The sequence below is a fragment of the Rousettus aegyptiacus genome, unplaced genomic scaffold (genome assembly GCF_014176215.1).
Source record: "Rousettus aegyptiacus isolate mRouAeg1 unplaced genomic scaffold, mRouAeg1.p scaffold_m13_p_11, whole genome shotgun sequence".
NCBI classification, from domain to species: Eukaryota; Metazoa; Chordata; class Mammalia; order Chiroptera; family Pteropodidae; genus Rousettus; species Rousettus aegyptiacus.
The window spans coordinates 10,233,869-10,247,531 of NW_023416286.1; the positions used below are offsets into that span (position 1 = coordinate 10,233,869).

The 13,663-nt window shown below is 34.5% G+C and overlaps 1 protein-coding gene across 15 annotated transcripts in view; it reads left to right on the plus strand.

Annotated features, from left to right (window-relative positions):
- NBEA (neurobeachin) overlaps positions 1–13,663 on the plus strand; it is a 611,133-nt gene that overhangs the window by 79,245 nt on the left and 518,225 nt on the right. For 8 of the 15 annotated variants that reach the window (XM_036228295.1, XM_036228296.1, XM_036228300.1 and 5 more), the window contains 4 exons: positions 499–620; positions 2,077–2,215; positions 4,623–4,742; positions 5,510–5,656. In XM_036228295.1, the coding sequence (XP_036084188.1) occupies positions 499–620; positions 2,077–2,215; positions 4,623–4,742; positions 5,510–5,656 (528 nt within the window). The remainder of the gene's footprint in view (positions 1–498; positions 621–2,076; positions 2,216–4,622; positions 4,743–5,509; positions 5,657–13,663) is intronic. The other 7 variants (XM_036228294.1, XM_016151078.2, XM_016151080.2 and 4 more) reach the window with 1 other exon arrangement.

Here is a 13,663-nt window from a genome sequence, read left to right on the forward strand (position 1 = left end):
CAGTGGTTAAGTTTCTGAATAATAAATCTCATTCTTTCCCTTCCTTTGTTTCAGTATTCTGAGCATTATCTATTAATACTTGTATTCCTTAAATATTGATCCTGTTAGGATTCCCTCACATAGTTGTTTTGGATTTAAAGATTCACCCTCCTTTAATCAAATGAAATATTACTGAAAACCTATCATAAACCATAAAAAGCGAAAATTCTGCAACATATGTGTAAGGGACTGTATATTGGTGAAACTGGAGGAGGAATTCTTGGAATACAGTCTGAAACCTATGAATGTAGCTGAGATACGAAACTTTATTCATTGAATATTTGAAAACGCAAGATAGTCAATGGATAATATTTATGGACTGTTTTAATAAGATAACAGTTTTATTTTTATATTTGTCCATGATTTTTTGATATTTATTTTGTAATATCCATGTTTGACTTTAGTTACTTTCACGTTTTCTTTAACTGATACTTTTGTATTTTTTTCATTGCCTCGTAGGCAATTGCATTGCCTCCTATTGCAAAGTGGCCTTATCAGAATGGCTTCACCTTAAACACTTGGTTTCGTATGGATCCATTAAATAACATTAATGTTGATAAGGATAAACCTTATCTTTATTGGTAAGTAATATATTTAGTACTTTTGTTTTAAATATTTCAAGTTTTTAAATATATAACATAGTATCAAGGTAACATATTAAATAGTGTAACAGTATGTTAAAATGATCAAGACACAAGTCAATTTTACTTGCCTCACAAATCCCCCAACTCCGGTTTAAGAGCTGGGGTTGCAGACCTTTGTCCAGTCTGTCAACACAGGTCGGTTGCAGGGTTCTTAGTGAGGAAGCTGGTTCCCAGCAAGGAGAAGCCACACTCCTACCTGATTTCATTCACGTTGCCTTTTTACTTACTTTGTTCTGTGAGCATAATTGAGATATTAATAATAACCATGTAAGAAATTATAATCCGATAAGATTATTTGGTAGCTAACCAACAGAATGGGTTGCTGAACCCAACGATGGACTGAGAGCTTGGTAATTTCAGTCTTCCAATAACGCACAATAGTAAGAACACCAAACTATGTACTAGATATTATAAGCACTTACATGTTTTAACTCATTTAATATTCGCAATACTTTGAAATAAGACTGTCTGAATTTAAGTCCTATATTCACTTACTGTTTATCTTGTGCTTTGGTGTCTTCAGCTGTAAAATAAAGATAATAGTAGTACCTATCACATAGAATTTAATGAAAGAGTAATATTTAAAGTGCTTTTTATACAATGACTGGCTCTGAAACGTGAGCATGAAATGTGATCTCTTTAAGAGCTCATAAGCTGTATTACAAAAGATCATGTATGGATAGTAATGAGAGAGAGTTTTAAACAAAAATCCAGATTTTCAAACATAAATGGGGTTGAACTTCAGAATGGTCATTGTGAGAGAGCGTACATTTATTTCAATAATACTGTTGTTTTTCAAAGCATTTATAATTTTTTATATTATGATTGAATTCACTGGAAGAGTTCTCCTCTGGAAGAAAATAGCTATTTCATAGTCACATCATTTTTTCAGCTAAAAATAAAAAATGTACTTCTTTGCTTGATTATTTTTTAAAGTTGGCTCTGGCATCATCATCATCATCATCATCATCATCATTATCATTATTATTATTATCATCTTATAATTTTTAAGCTATTTTCAAAGATATAGTCAAATTAGAGAACAAGTTGTTTTTGAAAACATTAACTGTGTAACTGTATTTGCTAATTCCAGATAGTCCTTGAAGGTAGATGTAATCTACTTGGCAGGCTTTTGTGGGCCATTAATTTGTTTTTATGTATTTGTGCTGTTTTAAATTGAAATTTTAATGTGTTCCACAATATTCTGTTTCTCCAATTTAAATTCCTTCTTTTTGTTTTCTAAACCTTTTATGTTTTAGTTTTTATTTGGTACACATAATACTTCTCTATAGGGAAATACATTTTATTTTTATAATGTTCTATGTTATTTGTGTATAATAATAATCTTTAAATATAGAGTTCTTTGTATCAGAGGATATTATACTATTCTCAGTTTTCTTTATAGTTTTCGTACTAGCAAAGGAGTTGGCTACTCTGCTCATTTTGTTGGCAACTGTCTAATTGTCACATCACTGAAGTCCAAAGGAAAAGGTTTTCAGCACTGTGTGAAATATGATTTTCAACCACGCAAGGTAGGTATATGTATTATTTTAATTGAAAATGACACAATTCACCATTCCCACTGTCTTAAAACTCACTTATTATGACTTATGTAATATTCTTTTTTAGCGGGTTTCTTATGACTCCTAATACTTTTCCCTGCTCCTTGTCTGCATTCTCTTAATACTTTTATGTCTAACCTTTTGACATAAAAAGATCAGGCTCCTGACCTTTTGCAGTGTCTTGTCTCTCTCATTATCTCACTCTCTGCGATCTATTCTGTGGCATCTTTCAGTAAAAACTTTTAGTAGTCCCCTTTCCACAGTTTTGCTTTCTGCGGGTTTAGTTACCTGGAGTCACTGTGATCCAAAAAGATTAAATGGAAAATTCCAGAAATAAGCATTTTGTGAGTTTTAAATTGTGCATAATTGTGAGTAGTGTGATCAAATCTCTTTTCTTCCTGCTCTGTCCTACCTGGGAGGAGAGTCATCTCTTTGTCCAGGGTATCTGCCCTGTATGGAACACTTTCGTTTAGTCACCTAGAAGCCATCTTATTTATCTGATTGGTTAGGGGCGGGGGGTGGGGGTAGAGGGGATGGGGTTGGAGGGAGGGAAGGGGAGAGAAGAGTGAAGGGGAAGGGGGAGGAAGGGAAGAGAGAGACACCATATTCACATAACTTTTGTTAGAGTATACTGTTACAGTTCTATTTTATTATTAGTTATTGTTGCTAATCTCTTATCATAAGTATATGTGTATAGGTAAAAACATGGACAGCAAAAAACATAGCATATGTATATAGTTTGGTACTCTCCCAGGTTTCAGGCATCCACTGAGGGTCTTGGAACCCATCCCTCTCGGGAAAGGGTGGACCACTGTATTGAATATTTACTGAGTACCAGACAGTGATGTGAGCACTGGGGATATGATAGTGAGCAAAACAGACATCCTGCTTTTGTGTGGCTTATGTTTTTTTGGTAATTTTTATTCAGTTTCATGATAGCTTTGCACTCTTTTTCTTGTCTCCAGAGCTGTATTCTTATGTTCTTATCTGCCTGAGAGATATTGCCATGCGGATGTCTCTCCCGTTGGTCAACCTCAGAATATGTAACATTGAATTGACGATCTACAGTCCTATATCCATTCATGTTCTTAATTCCCCAGTTTTGATTAAGAGGCCTACCATCTTCATAATAGTGGAGACTTAAGTCAGCTTTGTTCTTTATCCCTCTTTATATCAGTTCAGTTTTCATGTCATGTACTTTGTATCTCTGTAATATGTTTGTTTGTTTTTTTTTCCAATTCTTCACTTGCTGCTTAAATTCTTCAGATTATTCTCACCTTACCTTGGATCCTTTGTCTCTTCTTCTTCTAAACCATTTGACTTGTATACTAATATTTGATTTATATTCCTGCTCATATTATTTCACCACTCAAACCAATGATTTGCATCTTTCTAATTACAAAATAAAATTTTTAGCTTAGTCTTTCATGATTTGGATTTTATTTTCAGCTTTTTAAATATACCTTTTATTCTGGTAACACTGAGCTTATATATATCTCACTTTTTAATTTTCCTTTTCAAATATTCAGTCGCTGAAGGTATACTTGTTCAGGTATCTATAAATCCTTTGTAGTTTTTTATATTTTAGAAAAATATTTCTATATTCTCTGCTTTAGGCTATTAACTTCAAAGATACTAAGTTTTAGATTCATAAATTTTTATAGTATTTAAACCCTTTTGTATTGAAATAGACACTAAAAATGCTTAGAAACCGTAAAATGAGAACTAAATGTAAACTTATTTCTTTATTCTTAATCATACATTATTAACTTAAAATGCATAATTTTTACTGAATTTATAGTTAGTCTATATCTTGGAAGTGAAACCAACCAAAATCTTAAATGTTAATTAAAATGTTGTTCCTTTCACAGATCTCTATTGACCATGCAACCCAAAGTAGAGTCTAGGTTGTTATTTCTCATTTTACACCCTTCATTTTTTGCACACAGTAGTCATTATGATTTTTATCTCTATATTTGTTTACCTGTCTAATGTAGATCTCTTTCACTACACCATAAATTTTTCAGGAACGCTGGACTTATGGTCTGTGTTGTCAGACCTGGGTATTTGCAGTGCCTGGCACAATATAAATGATACTGAATGAACGAACACAAATATAATTTCATTTCCACTGATTTGGATCTTGGTTTAGTGGAAGGAGCACCAGGATTCAAGGGGTTCTAGCTCTGTCTCATGAATTTATTCTTTGTGAGTCACTTCTGCAAAATGAGAACTGGGAGAGTAACTCGTAATGGTAATGGATGACTGTTAATATTTCTTCAAGCATTTTTTTAGTGTGTTATGAATGCTATGATTGCTCTTTATACAATAAAAACTAAACATTACTTATTGATGTTTTTAATTTTTTTCATTACAGTGGTACATGATCAGCATTGTCCACATTTACAATCGATGGAGAAACAGTGAAATTCGGTGTTATGTTAATGGACAGCTGGTATCCTATGGTGATATGGCTTGGCATGTTAACACAAATGATGTAAGTTTTATTTCGATTTGTGTTTTAATATATTTGAGTATATATCACTTTATAACGTGAATTAATAAAATAGTTTGGTAGAAACTTAATAGTTTTACTTTGGAAAAAATTTTTTTTCTATTTGAATTTTTAAGTCTTAAATTTAATATAATTAAATTGCTAAAAGATATGATTAGTGATACAAAAGAAGTTGTTTGGCTGACTTATAAACTGTTAGATGGAAGGCATCATTTGGTGACGATTGTTTGTTTGACTTTGTAATGCCTGCTCACGTAAGAGGTAGAAGTGATCTTCTTTGTGTCCTTGACTTAGTGTGGAGCAGTAGAGAACATATCCATCGTGGAGAAATTAGGTTGAGTTTTAAAAATTAGGCTCTATATGTTTATGGTTAAAAATTGGAATAGTTTTCTCTAATTCAGATGAATCTTTCTATATATGGACAATTATAAATCATTAGAGTTTTAAAATTAGTTTTACTGTTGTAAATAAATAATTATAAGCCCTTTACCTTTAACTGTGAATTTTGGAATGTTTTCAAGTGATTATTGAGTAAATAGTTATTGTTTTTTGCTTACCCATAAATATAAAATATTTAACTGGATTATTTTTCCTAAAAACCTTTAGCTAGCTTTATTATTTAAATACTCCATAAAGCCCTAATTTATGCTTACTTCTGTTATTATTGTTGTGCTTTAAGGTATTTATGAAAATGAAGGCAGATGTCTTTAAATATCGTCATTGACTTTTTTATGACTTTTTAAAAATAGAGCTATGACAAGTGCTTTCTTGGATCTTCCGAAACCGCTGATGCAAATAGGGTTTTCTGTGGTCAACTTGGTGCCGTGTATGTATTCAGTGAAGCGCTCAACCCTGCACAGATATTTGCAATTCATCAGTTAGGACCTGGATATAAGGTAGTAAGAACGATCTTATTATGAATTCTGTGGGAAGTTTTATGTAATTTCTATGTGAAGTGTGATAAAATATGATGCATAGTCTTCAATGTGGTTTAAAACTAATCTCCATTTTTTTGGAACTCAGCTGTTTTTATGTTTATTTTGCTTCAAAGGTGCTTTTTCCCTTTTTAACTATTTTCTTTTCATAAACTTTTTTTATTTTTTCTATGTTTTCTGTTGTCGAAGTCATGGGTTTTACTTATATAATTTTGAAATAATAAATTTTATAAAACCATATTGCTTAATGTATTTGAAATCTGAAATTTTAAAATTATATAATTAACAAATGAAATGACTTATTTTTCTATTTAGAGGTAACTTGGAAAGAATAGTTAAAGATTTAGAAAGAAAATGGTGTAAAATAGCTCATGTGCCTGAATTTATTCAGTTTTAGCTTCTATTTTTTCTTGTTCTTTGCAATAGGTGAGAAAGTGAATATAGTAGTGAGTATCCTGATTTTGCAAAATTAATTATTTAATATGATTTATCATAGTCTCCCTTCTTTTCAACTTTTAAAATGAAGACTTATTTAGACGAGATATTGCATTTACATATTTGAATCAATTTTTAATGTGGTAGGGAAATATATGAGTTTTATTAAAATCACATTGTGAATAATGATATCTCAAGATTGTTTAGAGCTGAGAAAGAATTATACAGTATATGCCAAAGTGTTTATAATTCTCAAGAAGTACGTGTCTTGCATGGAAGAGCTATGTTTTTGAACCTACTGTTTAAATAGTGTGAAGTTTGTGTTACGGAACTGGATTACTAGACATTAAAATATTTCTGCTTTGACTTTGTATTTTTGCAGTAATATTTCTGCTTTTAATTTTATGTTTCAATTGGACATATAAATGACAGTTTGAATTTACCCTTATGAAAAGAAAGAGCACTGTTTTCAGTAATCTTAATAATCAAAATAATGTCGAATGACAAAATGCTGTCATTTTAAAGTCCAGGTGACAGTACTTGCTACCCTTTTTCCATACCCTTTTATTTGTTTCAGTATCCTTAGAAATGAGGTTTACTTTACGTTTTCTCTCATGGGTCCATTTGCTAGGTTCGGGTCCTAGTTCTGCTGTGTGCTGGCTTTGCATCACAATGTGTCTGTAATTCAGATTTTTGGATTACTGTGCAGTCTGCCTTCCTTGCCTGCTTTTTTTTTTTTTTTTTTTGCCATGTTCTATAAAATATTTGCAGTGGTTTTCTTCAGGCACTAACAGAATATTAAGTAGAGTGACAACCAAATCAAATAAATGTAAATAAAGGTAGAAAATCAAATAAATATAGATATGCAGACCATAAATCCAGTGTGAATTCCATAGTGCTATAGTGAAATTTCAGAGTTTATGGACGCTTCCTGGCAGCAAAAAGGAAAAGGGGCTAAATATAAACAGTTATGTAATTCTCCCATTGAGAAAGTAGCAAACATTGTCCTGAACCACTTTGCATACTTGTTCTATGGCTCTTTCTTATCACATTCTTTTATACCAACAGTGAAAATGAGTAGTAACTCTGTGCCACTATGTACTCTATGCAAGTACTCATGTGGGACAGAACGTATCTCCAGCATCCTAACAAATGATAGAGCACCTACGCCAAAGTCAGAAGTTTTAAAAGAAAAGACCTCTAAATTTTGGACATTACATGAAAAACTATTAAGTTTTGAAAAGTTTCCAGCCTTTCAAGGGTCTCTTGCTGTTAATGGAAGTTCACTGCAAATCTATGGGTGCATTTGCATTTTCTCAATTCGTAAATACTAAAAGTATAATTACTACCAGGAAAGAGCACTGTAAACATTTGACATCGACAAATTTTTTTCTAGAAACTCAAAGAATGAAGGGAAGGAGGAAATGATGCAAATTAAGTTTAGATCGTGTTATGACAGAAAAAGGCTAAGGTGATTCATACACTATAGTCTAAATTTTCATGGTAAAGTGGGAGGCATAATCACTTCCTATGAGTCAAGAGGTAGAGAGCTGCTGTGGATTTTTAAGGTGTGTAGGATATAATAATTAGTTGACATTGGATTTAAATCGTAAATGGAGCTTAAATTATTAATTGTGAAAATATAGAATTTGTTATTTGTTGCCTCAAATTAAATGGAGTTTTCTGTAATTGTAATGGTCAGGAAGTATTTTCTATGATTCTGAGCTTAATGTATATAGCGTGTCAACATCTGGGGTAGAAGTAAATAAAATAAATTACCCCCCCCCCCTCAAAAAAATCAAACTATATATACTACGGAACCTGTCTCAAGTGATTTTGACCTGTTGCTCATTAGGGTGCTAGGTAATTTTCTTTCTGTGGAATGTCTGGTTTTGAGCAGTGTAGCTTGTCAGTGAATATTTCATACTTGATCATTTTTAATTAATAGTAAATAAGGGAGGGTATATCTAGTCAGTTAAATACACTATTAGGTTTGACAGTAATTTGTAAAATCCAGAATTTCTTACTATAACTTTTTTTGGTATAGTAAACTTTACCATGAGTAATTAAGTTTATTGTAGCGCTTGGTGTGATTGGGTAATGAGATGTCTGTAAATTTATGATTTCTTACATACAAAGTGGCCTTTTAACATCATCTTGAAACAGATTTTAACAAATTTTTGATATTTTATAATTGTTTTTGGAAAATAACCTCATGTGGCAAGTCTTCATTGGTAGATGTTTTAATCTTTAGTTCTGTGTTCTCTTCTCCATTCAGGAATATAATAGCGTAATGAGTTTTTTCTCAGTTTATTACATTATGACAAAGGCTTAACTGATAAGAGAAAGTATGTAAAACCACTTCCAGACTTAAAAATCACTTTGGAGGGTTTTCAGTACTCGTTTGGAAGGGTAAGCTCCTAACAAAGTGACCTTTCCACAAATAACCTCTTAGAACCTCTGGACATCATACAGAAACCACCTGCCTAAGTGCTCTGCAGGTTTTAGAGGGGCGTCAGACTGTGGAACAGGTTGCCAGCCTGGGCTGAGTTTCCTATTTTTGACTTTGATAGAAAACTCTGCTGCCAGAAAAATTAGGGTAAAAAGCAGTGGGAGACCAGCACTACATGGCAATAAATGAGCAACCTCAGAAAAGAGACAGCCAGAAAAGGGTTTGAATTTTGTATGTAAAAAATTTAAACCTAAATCTCTGGCTAATCCCTGAAACCATATATAATCTTGACAAACTGTTACCAGATTGTAACTAAGCCTCTAAGAATTACATACTACATCTGAGACACTACACATAAGAGACATGGCAGTCTGTAATTTTATCTAAACCAGAAAATGACTGCCCCAAAACAAATACTTTCAGAGCAATACAATCTCCACAGAATAATATTCACAATATCCAGCATATAATCCCAAATTACTCATCTCATGAAGAGCTAGGAAAGCGTGACTTAATAGAAGAGAAAATTAGCTTATACCAACTTCGAGATAAACCAAAATCATGGAATTATCACACTAGGACATTTTGGGAGCTATTATAACTAGTGAGGCTAAAAAAAATTGATTGTAATGAATCAAAACATGGGAATTACCCACAAAATTTTAAAAAATCAATTGTAAATTTTGTAACAGAAACATATCTGAAGTAAAAAAATCCATTGTATGGGCATATTAGCAGAATGGGTATGATAGAGAGATAAAGAAATCTGAATACAGATGAATAGAAACATTAGAAGAGAGAAAAAGATTAGCGAGAACAGAAGAAAACTGCCTAGATGTATGAGGCAATTTTGAAATCTAATATGAAAACAATAATCAAAGGGCAAGAGAAAATATTAGAAGAAATAATGGTACGAACTTTCCAAATTCGGTAAAATACTGACTTTTATAGAATGAAGAAACTCAGGAACGTCTAAGCAAAGTAAATTCAACGAGAACTACAGGCATATTATATTAAAACTGCATAAATCCAAAGGGAAATCTTGAAAGCAAAACTGGACATAAATATGAGAAAGAATGACTTGGGTAACTGCAGTCTAATCAGAAATCAAGGAACCCACAGGGCTGGAGCAAAACCTGTCACCCCAGAATTCTTCAGTGAAAATATTCTTTAAGCCTTATTACAAAAGTTAAGGTAATTTGTTGGTACCAGATGTACTCTATATACTGAAGAAAGAAATTGGATCTTTAGGAATAAATGAGCACTATTAAGAATGATAAATATGTGGGTAAAATAAAATATCTGTTCTCTTCTTTTCATTAAAATATATACAACTGATTAGAGCAAAAAATTATGACAGTGTCTTTTTTTCTTATTTTGGTTTGTAACGTATAGGATCCTAACAGAAGGTTCTAGGGAGGAGATATTAATGTGAAGTTTCCATATTTTCCAAAGTGTCTGGGTTATAATGATATTACTGAAATGTAGTAGTCAACATGAAATGAAAGAATTCAAAGTCATTTATCTTTTTTTGAAATAAGTATTTGGTGTTTAATTTCCCTACAGCTTATTCTGTAGACCTCTTTTTCAAATCAAAGATATTTCATATTCAGCATATTCAACAAATTCAGCAATTCAAATATACTCAATAGAAAGGGAAGACAAAATAAATTAATGCAAATTAAATTAATGGAGACAAGATAAACTCTGAGTAAGAAGCATTCACTCATTCAGCCATTCATTCTTTTAATATTTATTATTGAATGTTGTTCATTGGCACTGTTCTAGGTTTTTTAGGTGCTAGGTACAACAGTGAACAAAATGATAAGACGGTGTTTGTTTTTACTGGAGTAAGGAAGATGTACCTTATCAAGGGAGGAGACAGACAGTAACAATGCAAAATAAAAACAAAATACATAGGGAGCTAGATAGTGGTAAGAACTGTGGGAAAAACAAAGCAGGCAAAAAAAAGGGGAGGTGGTGGACTGCAGTTTGAATAGTCATTAGGGGAGATTTCACTGAAGACCCCAGGGAGGCGACGTTGGTGCCAGCTGCGCTGCCTGGGGGAGAGCTTTCAGGGCAGATGGGAGAGCAAGTGTGGACACAGTAGCAGGACCTCACTGGGTAGGAAGATCGCTGACGGTGTTTCCCTGGTACTAGGTTAGAGGGAGCAAGGGTGAGAGTTGTGTGACATGAATTCGGAGATCAACTGAGGCTTGCAGGTGATTGTTGTGACTTTGATTTTTGCTCTTGAGTGCCTGAGGGAGCCTTTGGAGAGTCTTGAGTGGCTTGGTGTGACAGCAGTTTTAAAAGTATCTCTCTGGATGCTGCGTTAAATAGGGGACCAAGTGGAAGTAGGAGACTAGGAGGCTATTGCAGTTTTTCAGGTTAAAGATGGTGGTAGATTAACGAGGCTAATAACAGTAAAAAATAATGGGACTTGGTTAGACTTTTAATAAAGCATACCGAAAACAAAATTCTTCAAGTGGTCAGCTTTTGGATATATTTTGGAGGTAAAGCCAGTAGGAATTTCTGTCATTGTGGGGAGTGGGGATGGGGGAGGTAAATGCATGAGAATTCAGAGGTGACCCAGTTTTTTTGAGCTTGTCCTACTGAATTGATGAACTTCTCATTTACTGAGATTGGCAAAAATTGGAAGGATTAAGTTTTGGCCAAGAGTTTGGATTTAGACGAATTAAATTTGAGATGCCATTCGACATCTAAACAGCGAAGTGAGGTAAGTCTGGAGTTTAGGGGAGAGGTCTGTGCTGGAAATGGAAATTCAGCATTGGCAGGTTAGACAGGTTTTAAAACCACAAGAATGTCAATGAAGGGAGTTCAGAGGTGAAAGATGACTGAGTAGTGAGTGAGTCTTTGGGAAAGCCATTTCGTAGGTTGTGGGGATGAGGGGGACCCAGCAATAGGAGAATTAGAAGAGCCGTGGAGTAAGGTGTCCTGGAATTGTTTAAAGAAAGAGAAAATAACTGTCAAATGCTGCTGATGAGTAAATAGAGGACTGAGAAATGGCTGTTGGATTTTGCAGCATGAACGTTATGGGCGATCTTGATTATCACACTGTTTACAATTAGTTGAAGTGTGGAAAAAATCTTTTATTTAATGAAGATAATGTCCCTTCAGAATTCAGAGAGAAGTATTAAATTATGACTGAAAGTACGGTTGTTTAGTTTTGCTTACTTCATTCTAGTACATTTCATGCCAAAGCATTCTCTTTTTTTTTGTGATATTTCTTCACTTTGTTTCCATCATTTTTCTCTTTTGAGGAACTGTTTACATGTTGTTGTTTTTTTCTGGTTTCCTAATTATCTGTTTTTACTATATTATACATTTATTTATACCTAATAGATTTGCAAATAAAAATTTTATAGAAACACAAACCTCTGAGTAGTATGTACTTATGTGCATATGAAATATAGTTATGTAAACATTCTCTGCAAAATAGGGAAGCTTTATTTTTAAACTATCATATTTAATGATTTTTTATTTTAGCCAGTATATTTTGGAAGATATACACATATTCAAACTGTGCTACCATTTTTCAAGTTAGTTGCAGTTCTTTTAGAAATGCACAGGGGTCAGTTTTTAAGTGACACAAGGAAACAGTTCTCGTTAGGGCTATACAATATAATTTTTATGAAAGAGAATTTTTTTCTCTAACTCTAGCAGTTTTGCTAGATGTGTCTTGGTCAGCCTGAGTTGATGGTATGCAATTTCGGTGCATAATTTTGTATCTTTTTATATTTCGAGCAATTTTTCTTATGCTGTTTAGTATTTGTTCCATTTCCTTGCTTTGGTTTTCTTCAGAGACTTGACACTACATGTTTGATTTACTTCATCTTTAATATTTGCTATTTTCTCTTAAATTTTTATCTCCTCATTTTTAAATTTAAAAATAAAAGGAAACTTACAGAAAAGTTACAGTCATAGTAGTAAGCAATTTTTTTCCTGGACCGTTTGAGAGTAGATGATGCCATGATGATCCATCCTCCCTAAATATTGTGTTCCTACCAACAAGAACATCTGTTGCCTAGTTATTAACACCAGTGCGTTACTACTGTCTATTTCCCCTGGAGATTTTGCTAATTATCCGTAAAGATACACTTCACTGCATGATAGTACAGTGTATCTGTAGTCTGCTCAGTCTTTCTTCATTTCCCACGTGGAAGCCCTCTTCACCGGAAGCAGGCGTTAGTGTCCTTTGCTGGCCACTGACCACCTCCCATCCCCTCACGATGCCCTCTTAACCCTTTCTCCGCTCTAGTTCCCCGTGCTGGGCTGGGCCCTCACACTGGCCCCCTCTCTCCTGCCCTGTCGTCTTCATCTTTTGGGCAACCCTCTTGTGTAGAGGCCGTGCCCCCTTCCTGGATTCTGTGACACCTCATGCTGGGTAGTCCACCTAGCTGCATGTGCTCCCTGTCCTGTCCTGCTGGTGTCCTTCCAGCCCTCAGCTGGCTGTCTCCCCGTATCAGTGTGCTCCTCACCTTCCTCGGGCTGCAGCAGCTTGTGGCAGGCAGCTTTCCTACGAGTTGTGCCCTGCTCACCTCGCTCAGGCGCCAACATGCCGAGCAGCATTCTAAATGTTTGTGTGGCTTTCAGTTCCCACTGTACATCCAGCTCCCTCACTGGGCTCCCTCTCAGGCCAGTGCCCTTCTCATCCTGTGTGGGCTCTGACTCCCACACAGGGAAGGCCCCCATGTGACCATCTCACACCCTCCTTACCTCATACATGCACCGAAACTATACACCAGTCTACAACCCAATCCTTCTAACTTACTACTTAGAATTCTGACATCCTGAACTGGGTAGATCTACCATGTTCATGCTCTGACATCCTGCAGCAAGTTGCCCTTCTTTCATAAAACCCTTTGCCCCGATTCCAGTGCGATGGCCCTTGTCATCCTCCTCATCTTCGACACCCCCAGCTATAGAGCTCTCCTATGCGATTGCTCTCTCTCCCTTGCAAAGATGTCCTACTCAGTGTGCTCGTTCTCTCCCCCACACTGGCTGGCCCTGTTGGGCGGACACCCTCCTCACCTCTCTAGGGTTTTGACATCATGTTTCTT